Below are 18,649 nucleotides of genomic sequence, written 5' to 3'. Positions count from 1 at the left end.
TTCCAAGTTCATAAAATTTAAATTTAAACATTATTATATATGATGAAACGTGAAAATAAATTAAGTAATTGTTATTGGGTTATAGCTACCATTATTTTCAAAGAAATATTAAATGTATGAATTAATGAAGAAAGTTTGACTTTCCCAAATAATAAATACTTATTAAAGAGAGATGAATCTTATTTGGGGTGAATTATGTGGGATATGTTTGGGTCGAATCTAGAAGAGAAAGGAACTGAATTATAACTCAAAATTAAATTTTAGAATTTATAATTATTATAATCTTGATTTACCTCACATATTCTAAAAAATAAAAAAATACTGTAAACACAAATTTTATTTTCGTAAGTTCAAAACCAATCAAATCTCATGCATGATTTCAACGCGACACTATAGAATTCTTTTCTTATTTTAATCAATATAATAGGATATCAATACTGATTTTTAGAAGGTGTTTGGACCAGTAAATTTTTTAAAACATCTTATAAGATAACATGTCGAAAATTATTATGTATTCTTTTTCAAGAAAAGAGTTTATAAGATCCAACAATATGGTATTAAAAACCTTTTTATTTTTGACGTTTATAGTATCTAACAGAGACAACTACAACTACAACAATCATATCCTGATCAATAATATCAGATAAATTATATCTAAACAACACCTATTATTATAGTAGAAGGACAACACCTACTACTACAGTAGAAAGACGATACCTACTAGGCAGTAAAATAACATCTCACAAATTTAGCCAAACACCCTTTGAATACATCAATATATTCAAAGCATAACAAACAAACCCTATTAACAAAGACTGTTGAGCACAACCTTATAAACGTAAGGTTTCAATCTTATAATCAAGTCTCCTTAATTACTCAAAATTATTCAATATGATTTGAATTTTTTCATAGTAATATGACTGAAAAGAAGAAGAGGCATTCTTAGTCCAACCCAAATTATTTTTAATTTTTTTTTGTTATATACAAGTTAAATTGGCATTTGAAATTTCATTGCCAAACACCTAAAAACGTGATTTACAGTTCCCTCAAGTCTTAAGTTGCCAAACGCACCTGACGCTAAACTTAAAGTACATGTAGCTGAGGGCTAACCTGCTTAGTTACTTAGACGCCATACCCACTTCTCATTCTCAAATATAAATAGTGGAGACTTCTCCCCATTCCTCCCAATTCCAAACACCAACACATATATTACTCAACTTCCTTTCCTCAAAATTATCCCCCTCCCAAGAAAAAAAAAAATCATTTCAAATTTTCCCAAAAAAATACAATTAAAAAAAAATTCACAACTCGACTATTTCTGATTTGATCGTTGGGGTGGGCCTTTTGCTGAGATAACACACCAGTAATCGATAGTATTGGTGCCAATTTATTGTAAGTATTTGTTAAATTAACAATCAATGTATGAAATTTTTACAAAGTAGTTCGTCTTTCGATTAAAATGAAATAGGACTTTTTGTTTGGCTTAATATTTTTGTGATTTTATTAATAAGTGTCACATTAATACAATTTATTTAGGTGAATGATTCTTTAAATTATTTTTTTTTAAAAGAAAAAGAATACTATATATGAAAGACTGTATAATCATAGAGTGATACTTCATGATCAACTGGTAGTTCAATTTGGCTGCCTTTTTAATTTTGTTAGGCAGGACTAAGTGTACGGAGTTATTCATAGCTTTTTAATAATGTGCATGTTTTTCCACTTAGTTCTGTCTAATTTTGGAATATATTCAATTCTACCATATCTGCTATTTTTCATTTATGATTCTTATGTTTTTTTTTACTCTTCTCTCATGCATTTATTTATTTCTTTTTTACCTGATCAGTAAAATAAAATCTCAAAGTTACAGTCAGTTTTTTAAATTCTATTTTATGAGCCATATTGGCGCTATTTCCACCTCATGATTTCCTCCAAGGACACATAATATTGGAATCTTCGTAGGGAAATTCTAATCTATAATGGGTTTAGTCAGATTTGAACAATTGTATGATAAGTATAATTAGTATATAATTAAAATAAATAAATAATTATGTAATAAGTAAACTATAATTATTATATAATTAATTTAATTCGATCAAACTTATTTAGATAAGAATTTTGATCGGCCATAATGCAAAGGACCCACAAATCGAGTCCAAGAAACAGTCCTAAAGTTGCCAAAATTTGGCAAATGGGCATTAATGATGGAATGTTGATTCACTTATACATGACCACCTGCACTAGCTAGCTATACACATATAATACAATTATTCATATATGCATGTTTTGATTTATAAAATATTAAATGTTTTTTAAACATGAATGTTACTTTTATGTATACTGAAAACATATTTAGATTTTGCTACTGCTGATGATAGTATGCTGAAATGCTAGCTTTAACTAACATATTGCAACTGGAATATATAGTCTTGTTGCTGCATTTCTGAGATGGGCTTATCCCGAACGTCGTCTATCAGAAGTGGAGAGTATTTGGAAGGAATGTGGAGTGATTATGTGGGAGGGAAGAACAAGACAAGACCTCAGCTGGCTGCATCAGCTCGACTGGTCACAATTCTAACATGTTTACAGTTTGCGTTTGCAATTTACGCAACGTCCCTGCTGTATTTCATGAGCCCGTCTTTGGACTTGAGAACGCGAATTGCACAGCAGTGGAAGCAGTTCATAGACACGCCTCATGGCGTTGATCGTTACCAAGAATCCGATTCCCTTGCTGGAGCTGCAGTGCTTAACCGATCACTAGTTTGTGAGTCTGAGACAATAGACTTTGAGCAGAAGAAGTCTGATGATGCCCTGATGATCAAGTTAAAGACGGAACTTTATCAAGAAATACGTGATTTCCAGAGCAAGAACATAGGCACTGAGACGCTTTCTGAGCTCATGTCGATGAAATCCAAGTGGGACTTGCGTGGCCTAAACATCCCCAAAGTTACCGTGATTCTGAACCATTTTAAACGTAAGACGTTATGTGCCCAGCTTGATTCTTTACTTCATCAGACGCTTCCATTCCATCACGTTTGGGTGCTGTCTTTCGGGAGTCCTAATGAGGATTCCTTGAGAAGAATTGTCGATAGCTATAATGACTCGAGGATAAGTTTCATTAGTTCAAGCTATGATTTCAAGTACTATGGAAGGTTCCAAGTGGCTTTGCAGACAGAAGCTGATCTTGTGTACATACTCGACGATGATATGATACCTGGCAAAAAGATGTTGCAGATTTTGTCACATGTAGCAGGCACAGAGAAGTACAAGAATTCTGTTTTAGGTAGTATTGGAAGGATATTGCCGTTTCGACAGAAGGACTTTACTTTTCCAAGTTACAGGAAGTTCCGGTCTAAGGAGGCTGGCCTTTATCTGCCCGATCCTGCTTATGACATCACGCTCGACAGAGTTGTTCAGGTTGATTTCCTCTCTAGCTCTTGGTTTCTGTCGTCCGAGCTCGTCAAGACACTTTTTATCGAGACGCCATTCACTTTCATGACTGGAGAAGATTTGCATTTGAGGTATGTAACTTTGTGATTTTATTAAGTACTGATGATGACACGTTTGATGTTATAGTTGGAAATTTTGAATGAGTTTCTACGGATAATGCATGCAGCTATCAGCTTCAAAAGTACAGGGATGCTGGTTCGTTCGTGCTGCCAGTCGATCCAAATGACAAAGAAACGTGGGGTGATAGTGAGCATAGGCTGGCTTATGTTTCTGAAACAACTGTTATCTTCAAGGGCATTGTCCAAGTTAGAGATGATCAGTGGTGGAAAGCCCTCTCCACCGGTTACATAACGCAGTGGGCGGCCATGTATCCTCAAAAGATCGATGCATTTTTCTATGCCCACTCATTGGAAGAAATTAACGCCTTGGCCCCTCTTATAGAAAAATTCAGGACAACTGCTGGCAAGAAGGCCTATGTTGTCGTCTCTGGAGGCAAGTTCTGCCCGTGCGAAGATGCTGCTGCGGCTCTGAAGTGGCCTCAGACAGTATGTAAAGAGAGAAGGTTCAAGATTTTTGATCTGGGAGTCGGTGCATTAACCGAGCTTTCAAACTCAGAAGTACCCGTTTTACAATCTGTGTATGCCAGCGTGAGAGGACTGATCAAAATTCATAACCCAAGTCTGGTGATCACCGTTTCTGATATCGACAAAACCGTGAAGAAAGCTTTGAAAATGGCAACAGAGACCAACTCCAACGGCACATCATTGGTACTTTTACCAAAATCCACCGTGCCAAAGGCTCTCTGGATGGCTGATCTTCGCCCCACAGCATTGCCTTGTAAGAGCCTTGTTCACACTAAAATCCCTTGTTTTTTCTTGTTAATTTTGTGCTTTTATGTAATTATAACCTCTGCAATTCCTGTACGCAGTTTGGAACCGAATGAGGCTTACTGTAAGCATCATCACGCAAAACCGGGCTACTTCTCTGGCAAGGCTTCTCAAGTCTCTAAGTGATTCCTACTATTTAGGAGATGAAGTCCCAATCACCTTCAACATGGACAGTAAAGTCGATGAGGAAACACTGCAACTAGTAACGACATTCGATTGGCCTCATGGGCCGAAACTTCTTCGCAGACGGATCATCCAAGGAGGGCTCATTCGAGCCGTCAGTGAAAGCTGGTACCCGTCCACAGACGATGATTATGGCCTACTACTCGAGGATGACATTGAAGTCTCTCCTTACTACTACCTATGGGTCAAATATGCCATCTTGGCTTACCACTATGACCCTAAGGTGTCTCTCCCTGAGCTCTCATCGATCTCCCTCTACACGCCACGTTTGGTTGAAGTTGTGAAAGAACGGCCTAAATGGAACGCTACCGATTTCTTCAAGCACATTCATCCAAACATACCTTATCTCCACCAGCTACCCTGCAGTTGGGGTGCAGTCTTCTTCCCCAAGCACTGGAGAGAATTCTATGTCTACATGAACATGAGATTCACCGAGAATGCTAAAGAGAATCCAGTCCAAATCCCAAAGTCAAGAACAAACGGCTGGCAAGCTTCCTGGAAGAAGTTTCTGATCGATATGATGTACCTCAGAGGATACGTCAGCCTTTACCCCAACTTCCCTCAACAAGCTAGCTTTTCAACCAACCATATGGAGCCCGGTGCTCATATCAGTGCGAAAGACAACGTCGTCAAGCATGACAAGACGGACTTTGAGGTGCCGTTGCTGCAGCAGGACTTCCGGGACTTTTTGCCTAATGGGAAGATGCCTCCAGCTTCCAAGTTGCCATCATTGAACCTCTTCAACCGGCCGGTATCGCTCAAGGGTATGAAGGCCGCGGGAGCAAAGCTGGGGCAGGATGTGCTTGAATGTGGTCCAAAAGAAGTAGTGGTGGTGAAGCATGAAAATGGTGTACCTTCACATTGTGCAAAGTTCTGATGATTTCAAGTGTTCAGTTATCCTTTGTTAGTTTGTTCCATTGGCAGGGACATGATTTATTGTTGTATAAAAGATGTGGAGTGTAAAAGAATAAGTGAACAAAAGGTGAAGATGTGAAGTTAATACATCCATAATTTTGATTCCTTGTGATGAAGGTGTAGAGGAGAAAGCATGATGAATCAGCCTTGTAATGCAGCCAACACTAGAATAATTTGTTCATTCAACATCCTTATTCCAATATATCTCAATTCCATTATTTAAATATTTAGTTTTATTTAAATAAATTGTCTGCAAACTTTTAAGCTTAATTATAATTTTGGTTCAGTAATTGTAGGTGTTTGACCAGTTTACCCTCCAAATAGTCAAAATTTAGCCGTACTTTTGCCGAAAAATGGTTAGAGGGACCAATTTGAGATAAAAAATAAAGTTTAAAGATACTAAAGTCAATAAATGAACTTGAGGGACTAAAGTGATTTCAAACGGAAACTTAAGGGACCAAATATAGAATTTACCCTCAAATTTCTAATTGTTTTTATTTCAAGGTATATATTTTTTTCCCTTTATATTTTTTCTTTATTATTATATTTGTTTTCCTTCTTTTTATTAAAAAAATCAATCAAATAAATAAATATAATAAAAGTTTGGGAAAGAAATTCGAAATTATATTTTTCCCGAAAGAAATTTGAAATTATACTTACGCTCCCTTAAAATATTTTTCCTTTACACTCAATCCAATTCCATTAGGGTTTGAATTGAAAATGTTAGCGTGAACTAAAAATATTATATAAATTTTTTATTTTACCCTCATTTAATATTTTTATATATATATTTGAATTTATAAAAGAATACATATAATATATATATGGCGTGAGTGAGGTTAACATCATTATATTTTTCTTTTATAAATATAAAATTATTATATAAAAATATTAGATGACGAGTAAAATTGAAATTTTAAGTATATATATTTTTTTGCTAACTTCACTTTTTTTTTTTTTTTTTGTCCTCCAGATCATAAAGAAAGAGAACCATGTGAAAACAGTAAATTTTTAAAAGGAGTGTAAGTATAATTTTAGAATTTTTTTAAAAAAAATATAATTTTTATATTTTTAAAAAGAAATTTAAGTGTAACTAATTCTAAAAATTTTTGCTCAAAAAATATTTTAAAATTTTAAATATTTAAAACACGCATAGAAGATGCGAGACCGTTAGTTCATATAATTGAAGGGGCGAAGTGAAATTCATTCACCCTACAGAAAAAGAAGTTTTGACAGCGGTGTGAAAAAGGGTAAAACTAAGGAAAGGCAGACGGTTTTTTCAGTTTATTTTCTCCGGCAACAATGTCATGCTCAAGCATTTTTTGATCTCTTACGAACACAAAGACCCTTCTCTCCCCTCTCTTAAGCAATCCAATCGCCTGGCGAAATTCGTAAGCTCTGAAACCCTAGTGTCATCGCTCTCTGCATCTCTATGGATTTCAAGGTCGACATTTTATCTTTGAATTATTTTTGTCGAATATTGTTTTTGGTCTTTTATTTCGTATGTATTCGTATATTCCGGAATCTCCCATTGATCGATCGTTCAGGAATGAGGTGGAATTCTGAAAGGTCTTCCTGGTGCAGTTTCGGTGTGTTTTATTAATAAGCTAGCTCATTGGGACGCTTCATTTTGTACTTTATGCTTCCGTTATTCCCCCTTGAGTTTAAGATTATGTATTTCTTAATCACTTCTTTACATGACAATTTGAGATGATACTGGGAAATCGGAAATCCCCAGTTTGATTAGCTTTGAGCGTGGATATATAATTTTTTTCAATGCCGAGCACGAGTTTTGGGAATTATCATGGCAAATCAAAATTCTAAGAAACTGTTTTTTGGTTTTCTGATTTCGGCGGAAAGTCTTGAGTTATTTGGTTTTCCAATTTTTGGTGGTTTGAGTTCATTTTATTTTGCGGTGTCACCAGCCAAAGGAGTTGTTAGATGGGGGATTGGAATTATTTGTAATAGTTCCAAAATTTGCAATGGGGTGCTTTCTTAGTTGCTTCGTTTGTTCGAAGAAGTTCATCAAAAGGAGTTGTAATTGGTTGATAAGATGAGACTATGAAGTTCAAGTATTGAATAAATCTTTGTGCTACACAAATTTAACGGCTTCTATATGTATTCTATAGGATTTCTATTGTGTCGCTTCAAATTCAAGATTTGTGAAGTGGCAGATGCCATAAGTTCTCCTAGAGTTGCTCAAGAAATTGGTTTCTGCCTAGTGTGTGACTTTGAATTGAGCAACTTTTTACATCATGATGGGGACCTTGCATCGGAGGTTTGTAGGCTCTGGACCTTTTGTTTTACAAACTGAAATTGTATCCTGGCCCTGATTGATGGCATGCTCAATTTTTATTTATTTTTTCTAATGTATGTAGTGGGTTTTTAAAGAAGTCAAACGACATTGTCCGGATCATTGTAACAACCATCATGGGAATGCTCTTAGGGTACTTTATGGGTGTTTCATTCCCTTCTGTTTCCTTAAGTAAGGTATGATTTGAACTGTGTCATTGCTTGTCAATTATATCTATTATCCATTACCTTTATTATATTATTACTCTAATTTTTTCTTTTGCTGACAGATCAATTTACCTTCAAGTTTAATGCCATCTGCCAATGTAGCCTTTAGTGATGATCTTCCTACATTGACGCGTACTTATCCTGAAGATCGTGTTTTGAATGATACCCCTCCAACACCTAAGGTACTTCTTTTGCTTGTATATAATTTGTTATTTTTATCGCTTTATTTGGAACTCTGAACGCTTCTGTTATCTTGACAACAAAATGATGATTGATTTCCTTTAGTTCATTTTTGTGCTGTAAATACTAGAGAATGTATATTAGGGACATCATTATTTAATTCTTATTGAGCTATGATGTAAAAGCTTTTTCATTTGTAACTCTTGGCTCCTTGATAAGGTGCATGGATAATCACTTAGACAGCCTGCATTGTTGCCTCCCTGGCTTGACAAGAGGGTGCATTAAATAAAGCCTGACAAATAGTATGCAAACAGATCATTGCATGATGACAGTGTTAAAAAGAAAGGAGAATTAATGCATCCTACCTTCTGATTTCCTCTGTTCTTTCACTCACAGCATAAACTGAAAGGTGCCTGTTTGCATGTTTCCCTCTCCTTTCAATTCATTAAATCTTTATAATGAACCACTATTTTGTGAATATTTTATTTTTCGGAAGATTACAAGGTCATATAGAGAAAGTTTCTGTCAAACTATCTCCTTCTAATGTATGATTGACAGAAAATGGGCCGTTCTTAACTGCTTTGCTCCAGGATTTACTGTCACTTAAACATACTTTATGGCACGAATATGGATTACAAATGCATCGTGGAAACAAGGAATGACCTCCTATTTAGGGCTACTGTAGGACAACCTTTGTGATGTTGTTTCGATGATGTTAAGGGTAACAGACACTTCTTGAATAGTAGTACTTCAAGATCCGAAGGCCACTTTTTGTTCTTTTTAATGGGAACAAGGAGCATGGTTGTTGTATATATAATCCTTATGAGGAAGATTAAGTGACATAAATGTGGGAAAGAAAGAACATAAAAGAATAGTGATGAAGGAACCTAGGTGTGCCAAGAAATTCCTGATCTTATCCAAGGGTTTGTAATTGCTTTTACATTCCCATAGAAGCTTAAAATCTATTTGGAAAATCGATCAATTGATCTTATAAATTTTGTTTAAGAATATTACAGAGACTCTCTTGCCAGGAAAAGATCTTTTATTCTATTTGGTAAGTAATTAGGTCTGATACCCATGACTTAAGATTCCAAAAAGAAACTGAATGAAAATCCTAACTCAAGAGACAAATAAAGCTTATCCCAAATGATGATTCCTTTGCCTTTTTTCTCCCAAAGAAGACCTCATAAAATAATTCCAAACATTCCTTCCGTGAATTTAATTTATTTTGTTATCCAAATTATGGTCTTTGTTTAAATGGCTTTTGGAGCTGTCCAGTTGGTACGGCATTTTCTCTCACCCATGTCTTTGATCTTGACCAATCACCTTTATGTGTGTTGGGTCTTTTTTAACTTAATGCCTTTGTACTAGAATGGGGCAAATTGAGTAGAGATTATTAGTTAGACTTGTATTAGCTTTGTGAACAATACACTTATTGCATGTTTATGCTGCACGAGGCATTATGGTTTTAAAAACACATCCTAAGATCCAGTATGAGACAGATCAATTGGAGATTGTTGATGAGACTGATTAAAGTGATCTTTAAAGTTCACTGTCAGAAAGCAGTCAATAAGAGAATGTAAGAGCCATAGTTCTGATATGAAATCCATATTCCTTATTAGGACTAGAATCTGTGCCTCAACAACAATACTTATTCTTTTGAAGAAAAAGGTACGTCCATATGGAGACCAACATTTGCAAAGTAAGAATGTATTGTCGCATTGCATTAGTAATCACTATAGTTAAATGAATCAATTTCATCCAGATGGCAGACTTATTGTCGTAGGCCTTAATAAACGTGAGATTAATGTTCACATTACGATTTATATTGTTTTCTTTTTCATACATTATCATTGAAGAAGGGAAAGAAAAATATCTTTGTCCAGCACGTCAGTGTTCTCAGTTGGATTCATATGATTTTTTATTTGGCCAATCTAGGTTACGTGACCTTTAAGTCCATTGGTCATTTATGAAACAACAATTCAGGGGTTTCAGAGGGTTTTAGCTCAGGTTCTATGTTTTGTATTTTGTTCCATGCTGTTTTTGTGATTTCCAGCGAATTATCAAATAACTTTATTGCATGCTTCTCCTGATTAGGGAAACTTAGTAGGTGACTAGGTGCCTCATATCTTTCTTAATTAAGTATTTCCTGATTGAGTTGGCGTGAAATTGTGATTAGTGCATTGTACTCCGTTCTGTTTGACGTTGGCATCCGTGTAACATCCAAACTAATTTCTACCTTTTTTTCTTTTTTCTTTAATTATTGTTTTTGGAATTTTTGGATTTCAGATCTATCTTCCTACAAATCCCCGTGGTGCAGAATCTTTACCACCGGGAATTATAGTCTCAGAATCAGATTTTTATCTGCGAAGATTATGGGGTAACCCAAGTGAGGTAAGGTCCGGAGCAAGTAAATGTTGATAGCTCTGGATCTGAATATTTTGTGTTTTTGCTATCTTTTTGTTTGATGGTAAAGTCTGGCTCTCCAGTAATATACAATAGTTTATCAGATTCGCATATGCTCAAGTACATGTTTATTATTTATTTATCCCAATATGTATACTTTTATTACATTTAGGCTGCTTCAATATTTTTTATTGAAGTATTTGTTCATTATGATCGTTTTGTGATTGTGAAATAGGTTAAATTTGACCAGCAATGATTGCTTTCGCCCATTACCTTCACTCGATCTACTTTCTTATTCATTTTTACAATTTGGTTCATTAGTTTCATGCGATAGCCGGTAGGAGGGTTTTTAGCATATATCTGCAGCATTAAAGGCTGAATATATTTCTCATGAGATATGAACTGGAGTATGCTTACAGTGACATACTGGGAAAACTTTCAGGATCTGAGAAAGAAGCCGAAGTACCTAGTAACATTTACAGTTGGTATTAATCAAAAGAACCACATTGATGCAGCTGTGAAGAAGGTTAGCCAGTTTAGAATTTCATTGTGCGATAAATTGATTTCCTTTTCATAGAGTTCCATTGCAGTAAAACTAACTTTTGGTTTATATTGTAGTTTTCTGAGGATTTTCAAATTCTGCTTTTTCATTATGATGGCCGGACAAGTGAATGGGAGCAACTTGAGTGGTCACGGCGTGCCATACATATCAGTGCTAGAAAACAAACAAAGTGGTAATATTTAGCAGGTTTTGGCAGCTTGTGGCCTTCTTTGATTATTCTATGCCTTGTGTAGCTGATGTTTTGAGGTGTGTTATGAAAGGATTGTGGCCTAATGTTGACTAAGTTTATCACAGTTATTAAACATAAGTTTTTGGATGTGCTTTAATGAGGTTGAAACTTGATATAAACAATTTGGTATTTCACAAACTTCAACGAGAATGTTCATTTAACATGATAAGAAGAAAACCAAAAGAGGTTTCTGTGAGTGCTAAAGCTCAAGATCAATATGTCCTAAGTTCAAACTTGTTCAGTGGTTTTAGGTTTCTGACAGAATAATGAGTCTCAAGTTTTGAGAAGTCTTTTTTTGGAGCGTAAAGATAACTCTTTCCACTTTTGATGACCTTAGGTGGTATGCCAAGAGGTTTCTGCATCCAGATGTTGTAGTTCCTTATGATTATATTTTCATTTGGGATGAAGATCTTGGAGTTGAACACTTTGATGCTGAGAAGTAATAATCATTTCCCGTACTCCCCAATGCTTTCAGGCCTGTATTTTCTGTTGTATAATGATTTTACCTCTATCTGGTACTTTCTCTACATGCTAGGTATATTGAATTGGTTAAGAAACATGGTTTAGAGATTTCTCAACCTGCGCTTGAACCCAACAGTGGACTGACATGGCTAATGACAAAGAAAAAAGATAACAGAGAAGTTCACAAGTAGGTTTTACTGATCAACAATCCTCATCCTCATACCTCCCTTACCCCTAGAAAAAGAATAAAAACATAAATGCCTTTGCATATTTCTGATCTGCGAATGCGTGGATGTTGATAAACAGGGATACAGAGGAGCGCCCTGGGTGGTGCAGTGATCCATATCTGCCCCCATGTGCTGGGTAAATACTCTCTCCCACTACATAGATCTACCTCTATGTGTGTTTCTGCATGTACATTTTTAACAATGTAGGCATACATGTGTGGCCTGACTTCATGGGTAATACCAACAACTCAAATATTTCACAGCATGTTTCTATCTAAGGGGATTATTGTTTGATAAAGAAAGTGCTCAGGAATCGTCTCCATTGTTTAATAAGGGTGGTATTAAGGAGGGCTCTTAATGGTATTTTGAACCATTTTTTTTTTTAATTTGGTGTGCTTCCTCGTTTTATGTTATTTGCTACACATATGTTGTTGATTATGCAGCAAATATTGTTTGTCTTGCTGTGCGAGTGCTTGGCTGAGTGAAATCTAAGTGGATCAGAAATAAATGAATCTATCTGATACATGGCATGCTAGTAGAAGGTGCAAAATAGAACGTGAAGCGGCAAGTACATTCAAGATATCTCCTGAACATAACATGTAGCAGACAAATAAGTAAAAAATTAAAAAAGGTGATCATATTAAAAGTTAGGGTCATGACAACTACCTCCCTTGAAGTTTGTTTAAACTCGCAAAACATCTATCAATAGTTAATAATGAGCATCTTTGACATTCACAAATGTTTACCTAGAACCTTATCAGATCAATGAAAATGTGGTCATCAACAGGTCAAAATAGTATATTATCTATTTGACCCTTCAACTATTTTTTGAAAACATTCTTTTTGACGAAAATACACCTTGAGTTCCACAATTAGACATTCATATGGGTATAGCTGTAGCAATAAATCACAAAGAGAGTGTAAATGTTGATATTTTTCACAAATAAAGAAATCAATTATAATTGTTTATTTATAATTATTTAAACGTTGAATAATTAAATTAACACAAAATGTAAAAATTTATATTTTACCATAAATGTAAATCACATACTTTCTAATAGAGCCACACATTTGTTTAGAAATTTTGAGATTATGTACGTTGAGATGCGGTAACATGATTAATGATTTTTGTTTTACAAATATAAATAGAAAGTTTGTGTATATTATATCTATTCCCTTTTCTTTTCCTTTCCTTTCTTCTCGTGTTCCTTTTTCCTCTAGCACATACCACTCTCATCCCAACCGCTACCTTCCAACTAACCTCAGAATAAATAACCCACCCCATTCAGACTGGTGCCTCCCTTACCCCACCACTACCGGGAACAACCCTCCCCCTATCTAGCACGCCCACCCTCACTCCACCAGTAAGTTAATTTCCAGATCTGTAAACTAACTACGTGAAAGAAGGGATGAGCAGCATTATTTAAAATGGGATTGTTAGTGGTGCTAATTTTATCTTTACAAAATAATGTAATTGCAAAGGATAAATTACGAGACTATACAGGGTTTACTAACGACCGTCAATTATGATTCTTAGAGGGGGGGGGGGGTAATAATTTACAACTAAACAACATAGTGTGTGCATTTAACATCATGACCTTATGTCAGAGTTTTATGAAGAAAGAAACAACTGAAGTTTAACTACATGCGACATTTTGTTGAGGATTGATGGATGCATACCTTTGATCCTATACTTTCTCACTAATACAGAAGAAAAATATCTACTTCTTTATATCTTTGTTCAGCTTCGTAGAAATTATGGCTCCAGTATTTTCTCGTGAAGCTTGGAGATGTGTTTGGTATTTGATTCAGGTACTTGTCTCGCATCACCCTGGATTTCTTTTTCATGTTTCTTTGTGTCTGTTCTTTCATGATGTTCTCCATGATATCTTGTGCTTACAGAATGACTTGGTACATGGATGGGGATTGGACTTTGCACTAAGAAGATGTGTGGATGTTAGTGTCTCTATCTCTCTGTGCATGTGTGTGTGTGGGTGGTTATGATATCAACCTCCTCTGTCTATCTCAAAAGTTTACTGATTTTAATAAATGATAAAGAATACCTGTACAAAACCAGATGACAATAAAAAAAGAATGCCACAAAGAAAGGAAAATAATAATGCATATATAAATTCAGAGATGTGAGGAGGAAGCTATGGGTAGGAGATGTCTTATCTCAATTTAGATTTGCATATCTTCTTCTTGGACTAACATAGCATTCTCGGTCAAACTCTTCTAATCACTTTTGGTTGCATCTGCAGCCTGCCCATGAAAAAATTGGTGTTGTTGATGCACAGACGATTTTGCATCAAGTGATTCCATCACTAGGAAATCAGGTAAGTCATCAATAACTTACTCCACATAATCATTTTTCTTATAGTTTTCTGTTTTTTCTCACATTTTTGGTGCATTAATTTCTTAGCCATACTAAATTTCCTAGACTGCATTAATCTCTCTCTCTCTTCTCTTCATTTAAGTGAACCCTATATTCATGGAAGTGTTGACGTGCATTATGTAGTCATGACCACTATCCAATGTCATGTGAAAATTCATCCACTATTGGGCATGGAAAACTAAATATTTTTCATTTAAGTGAACTTTATATTCAGGAAAGGTTAGACATGCATTCTATAGCCATGACCACTATCGAGTGTCATGCGAAAATTCATCCACTACTGGGCATGGAAAACTAAATATTTTTACAGTTTACTCATGATTGATCCCAAAAGTGTGACTGTCCTCGTTCTGCAAATTTGTAGTCCTTTGGTGCGGTTGATCACACAAATTCTAAGTGTAATAACAAATAATTAGTTAATATTTTTCAATCTAATTGAACAATATTAGTAGCATAAAATGAACTAAATTTTGGTTAAGAAAAAAAAATCTGATATGTTAATTCACTACTGGGCATGGAAAACTAAATATTTTTCATTTAAGTGAACTTTATATCCAAGAAAGTTTAGAGATGCATTCTGTAGCCATGACCACCATGGAGTGTCATGCGAAACTTCATCCACTATTGGGCATGGAAAACTAATATTTTTACAGTTTACTCATGATTGATCCCAGAAGTGTGACTCTCCAGGTCTGCAAATATGTAGTCCTTTGGTGCGGTTGATCACTCAAATTCTAAGTGTAATAACAAATAATTAGTTAACAGTTTTCAATCTAATTGAACAATATTAGTAGCTTAACGTGAAATAAATTTTACAATTTTTGTGGTACAAAATGGTTAAGAAAAAAAAATCTGATATGTTAATTCAAACTTCAAAAACTTTCGACTTTGTCCTAAACCAAAGTGAGCCATAATTTCTGGATTGTAAAGTTCTTAAGATCTGAAGTTCTCCAACTACTACTGAGAGGGTGTTTGCAATGGCTTGTGCTTTCATGGTCGGAATAGTTTGTAGTCATAAGTTTAATGGTTGTGAAAGTTGTCAGTTTAACTATAGTGAAAATTGCGAGTGTTTGGAACAAAAGTGAGAAGTGAAAAAAGGTTGAAGTTGGAGTATTCGTGGAAAAACTTAATTTGTACTATTTTACCTAAAAATTGATATGGAGAAGCTCAATGTTTTTTGTGCTAATGAGCTTCATTTAAGCACTTAAAAAGCATAAGTTCTAAATCAAAATCACTTTTTGCAGCTTTTTTGTAGCAAAAAACTAATAAACACTTAATTAAACTGTTGCAAGCACTCTGAGTTTCCTACTAGTTAACTGAAGGCGCCTTAACTTTGTAGGAGGAAGCAGTCATGGTACTGTTTACCATTCAGATCACTTGAAAACAATTTCCAGAAAGGTTGTTCTCTCGCACTTAATTGAATTTTCAAGAAAAAGATCTTCTCATTAAATGTTGTACATCTTAGAAGTTGCTGTAGAGTTACAAGTTTAGGCCGACTTAATTCCACAGAAGACATCTTATAAGGTAATTTAATAATTAAAAAGCAACTTATTTTTAAAGCACAGCCAAACTTGAAATGGTGTCTAGGTTAACCCACTCATAAGTTTATCAAAATACTCAAAGCGTAACTACGTCCTTAGAAAATATTATAGCTAAATAGTTTAACAACTTATCGATGTACCTAAAGCGTGACTATATCTTAGAAAGTATTTATCTAAATAGTTTAACAACTTATTTTTCACATGAGTCTAAAAACTTCCTAAAGCGTAACATTGTACTACCTAAAGCTTCTTATAAGCTTTTAGAGTCTAAAAACCCTGCTCCATCATTTTTGGCTTAACCACTGGTTTAATGGGGAATGAAACTAGGTTTGAATATGCTAGACATACCCTGTGTTTTGTATTTTCAATTGTTGGTACTTTCTTTTTCTGTGACTTATTGGATGTGGTTCTAGAGTACCAACTCACCCATGCCTGTTTCTTTTATGTGGTTGACTTTCTACTTAAAAGCCTCACTAAATTCAAATATGTTATGAATTCCTCAGGGAGAGGTTGGGGACGGGAGACCTGCATGGCAAGGGGTATGTATATCTTGTACTTTGTATCTTGGTCTGTTGTAGTGCTATAATCTTGTTTCTTCCTGTAGATTTCAAACTTGTTAGAGCTATAATTTTTAGCAAAATTGAACTTTTATCCTGCTATCTAAGGAAATTTTATGATTGATTTGGGAGACTTGAACTTTGACTTCTCTCCAAGAAAGAATTTCATCAAGATTTTTCTGCGTGCTGCCATGAAAAATTGTATGGTCATGTTTGGAGTTATTTCTGCAAATTAATTTATGTTTCAAGGAGATAACAAGATCTGCTAATAATTCCAAAATGCTACTCTACTTGCAGGGACCTATACTCCGTCACAAGTAACTCTATGTATTTTACATTTGATGATGAAATACAATGTGTTTTCTCAAAATGAAATGTCAAATGGACCTGCTAAACTCAATTGACCACACTTTGCAACTCACTAGTTCAAATACAATTTTAGTTTAGCCCATTCCTCGAGGAAACCTTTCAGGATATCGTGAAAAAACTAAAATGAGATCAAATACAAATTATATGTATTTACATATCCACTGTGTTGCTTTGATGATATGTTTCTTTTTGTCATAGGTACGAGAGAGATGCAAAAATGAGTGGACGCTTTTTCAGGATCGCTTAGCTACTGCAGACAAGGCATATTTCACACAGCTTTAGAGTAGTCAGCTATGAGTTGATGCCGATCTATTTGTACATGTTTTTTTTTTCCAATTCCTACCATTACCTTGAGTGGTGTTTAATGGTTGTTAGAGATATTAAATATTAAATGATTCTCCTCTCTAATAGCTTAAGCTTTTAGATGAGGTATTAATTCAACATGGTCCTAGAGAGTCAACAAAAGGTCCTAGGTTCAACTGTTACTGAGAAAGGAAAAAACGCTTCACGTGCTAGGCTTGGCTAAAGATTACTAGCTGACATGAGAGACCGTGCTAGAGATATGAAATGTTAAATGATTTTCCACTCTAATAGTTTAAGTGTTTAGCTGAGGTGGTCATTCAACAATAGCTTAATTCTTTTATGAGGGTTGTGCCCATTTTTCAGCTGTAGGGTAGCCATATTACGGAGAATGTAAAAGCACCATTAGATGCAGAAAGTGAACTTCATTTATTTGTGCAGAAGTAGATATAGGATTCAATTAAATTTTGCTTGCTTAGAATATTAGTAATTAGTTATTTTTCCCTGTTGACATTTTATATTTACAGAGCTTGTTTTTCCATGTTTCTTTCTTACTATTTATCTTGAGGCTGTTGTGAGGGTTTGGGGAAGGAGTCGAGGTGCTCAGATGCTGCTCACAAGATACTCTGCTTGTTAGGGACTCTTATCAATTGGGTAGCTGGATAGCCAAGGATCTGTGGAGTATATTGTTCTAAGATGCATATGTGGCGTATTGACTAGTTATTATGTAGGAGAACTTGCTTGATTGTCTGAGTCTTCTGGTACCCTTCTGATATTTAAGATAGGTGTGGCTTCTTAATGAACACTGAGATTGTAAAGCCCACATTTGAATATTGGGGCAATTATAACACGACCCTTTCAAAAATAGTGTAATTGTATTTTCTCTCTTTGAGCTCTGGAAATTATAACCATACTTCCTATAAAAATGAAGGTTCTGTTTGTTGAACTCAATTGGAACTGGTGAAGTCTTATCCTGCTCCTATTAATAACTTAAAGAGAATAGTGAAGTACCAAATGAGCATTAAATTCTTTGATATATTGGTAATGTCCATACTTTAGGTGAGGTAAATTTATCTATGCTTGTAGAGGTTCAGAACTCTAACGACGGATATAACAGAGGTGCAATTAAGAACAAAGGAGCAAACATAAATATTGGGGTGCAAAAGAGTAGACATGTTTCTTTACACTATCACTATGCAAATAACATTGACAATAGAACATGGAGATGGACTCATGTCCTTTAACGCGACCAAAATATGTTCCTTTTGTTATAGCCTACTCACATGCCCCACTCCAATTTATATATACTATGCTTCGCTTACTTGGACAATTCCCGTCCATGCATTATATATGCGGTGATTGAATTTATAACTTTTTCAAACATCTTATAGATGTCAAAAAGTGTTTGATAATTTTTTAGAAATGGAATTTATAAGATTCAAAAATGAAGTATTAGGAACTTATAA

At 34.8% G+C, this 18,649-nt stretch overlaps 2 protein-coding genes across 3 annotated transcripts; both read left to right on the top strand.

Moving 5' to 3' along the window:
* On the top strand, window positions 1,022-5,547 carry LOC105170732. Its single transcript, XM_011091630.2, has 4 exons — window positions 1,022-1,392; window positions 2,428-3,521; window positions 3,617-4,287; window positions 4,379-5,547. The coding sequence occupies exons 2-4, from the start codon at window positions 2,449-2,451 to the stop codon at window positions 5,395-5,397; spliced, it is 2,763 nt and encodes a 920-aa protein (XP_011089932.1). The 5' UTR covers window positions 1,022-1,392; window positions 2,428-2,448; the 3' UTR covers window positions 5,398-5,547.
* Window positions 6,624-17,720, top strand: LOC105170731. 2 transcript variants are annotated; one of them, XM_011091628.2, is made up of 15 exons: window positions 6,624-6,826; window positions 7,565-7,713; window positions 7,814-7,925; window positions 8,018-8,137; window positions 10,425-10,529; window positions 10,984-11,067; window positions 11,160-11,275; window positions 11,670-11,771; window positions 11,868-11,981; window positions 12,101-12,157; window positions 13,767-13,833; window positions 13,924-13,977; window positions 14,283-14,357; window positions 16,461-16,496; window positions 17,082-17,720. In XM_011091628.2, exons 2-15 carry the CDS (start codon window positions 7,691-7,693, stop codon window positions 17,163-17,165), a joined length of 1,149 nt encoding a protein of 382 aa, XP_011089930.1. In that variant the 5' UTR covers window positions 6,624-6,826; window positions 7,565-7,690; the 3' UTR covers window positions 17,166-17,720. The 2 variants fall into 2 exon arrangements, with proteins under 2 accessions (XP_011089930.1, XP_011089931.1); XM_011091629.2 differs by having other exon boundaries at window positions 6,624-6,879.

This window comes from Sesamum indicum, linkage group LG9, assembly GCF_000512975.1.
Source record: "Sesamum indicum cultivar Zhongzhi No. 13 linkage group LG9, S_indicum_v1.0, whole genome shotgun sequence".
NCBI classification, from domain to species: domain Eukaryota; kingdom Viridiplantae; phylum Streptophyta; class Magnoliopsida; order Lamiales; family Pedaliaceae; genus Sesamum; species Sesamum indicum.
Note: the sequence above shows the minus strand (reverse complement) of the source record. Positions and strands in the feature narration are given on the sequence as shown.

Bases quoted from the DNA above. Each gene is read 5' to 3' on its own strand.
- LOC105170732 (XM_011091630.2), top strand. From the start codon at position 2,449: ATGGGCTTATCCCGAACGTCGTCTATCAGAAGTGGAGAGTATTTGGAA. The intron at 3,522-3,616 runs GTATGTAACTTT...TAATGCATGCAG, and splicing joins GGAGAAGATTTGCATTTGAG to CTATCAGCTTCAAAAGTACA. The intron at 4,288-4,378 runs GTAAGAGCCTTG...TCCTGTACGCAG, and splicing joins TCGCCCCACAGCATTGCCTT to TTTGGAACCGAATGAGGCTT.
- LOC105170731 (XM_011091628.2), top strand. From the start codon at position 7,691: ATGATGGGGACCTTGCATCGGAG. The intron at 7,714-7,813 runs GTTTGTAGGCTC...TAATGTATGTAG, and splicing joins ATGGGGACCTTGCATCGGAG to TGGGTTTTTAAAGAAGTCAA. The intron at 7,926-8,017 runs GTATGATTTGAA...TTTTGCTGACAG, and splicing joins CTTCTGTTTCCTTAAGTAAG to ATCAATTTACCTTCAAGTTT.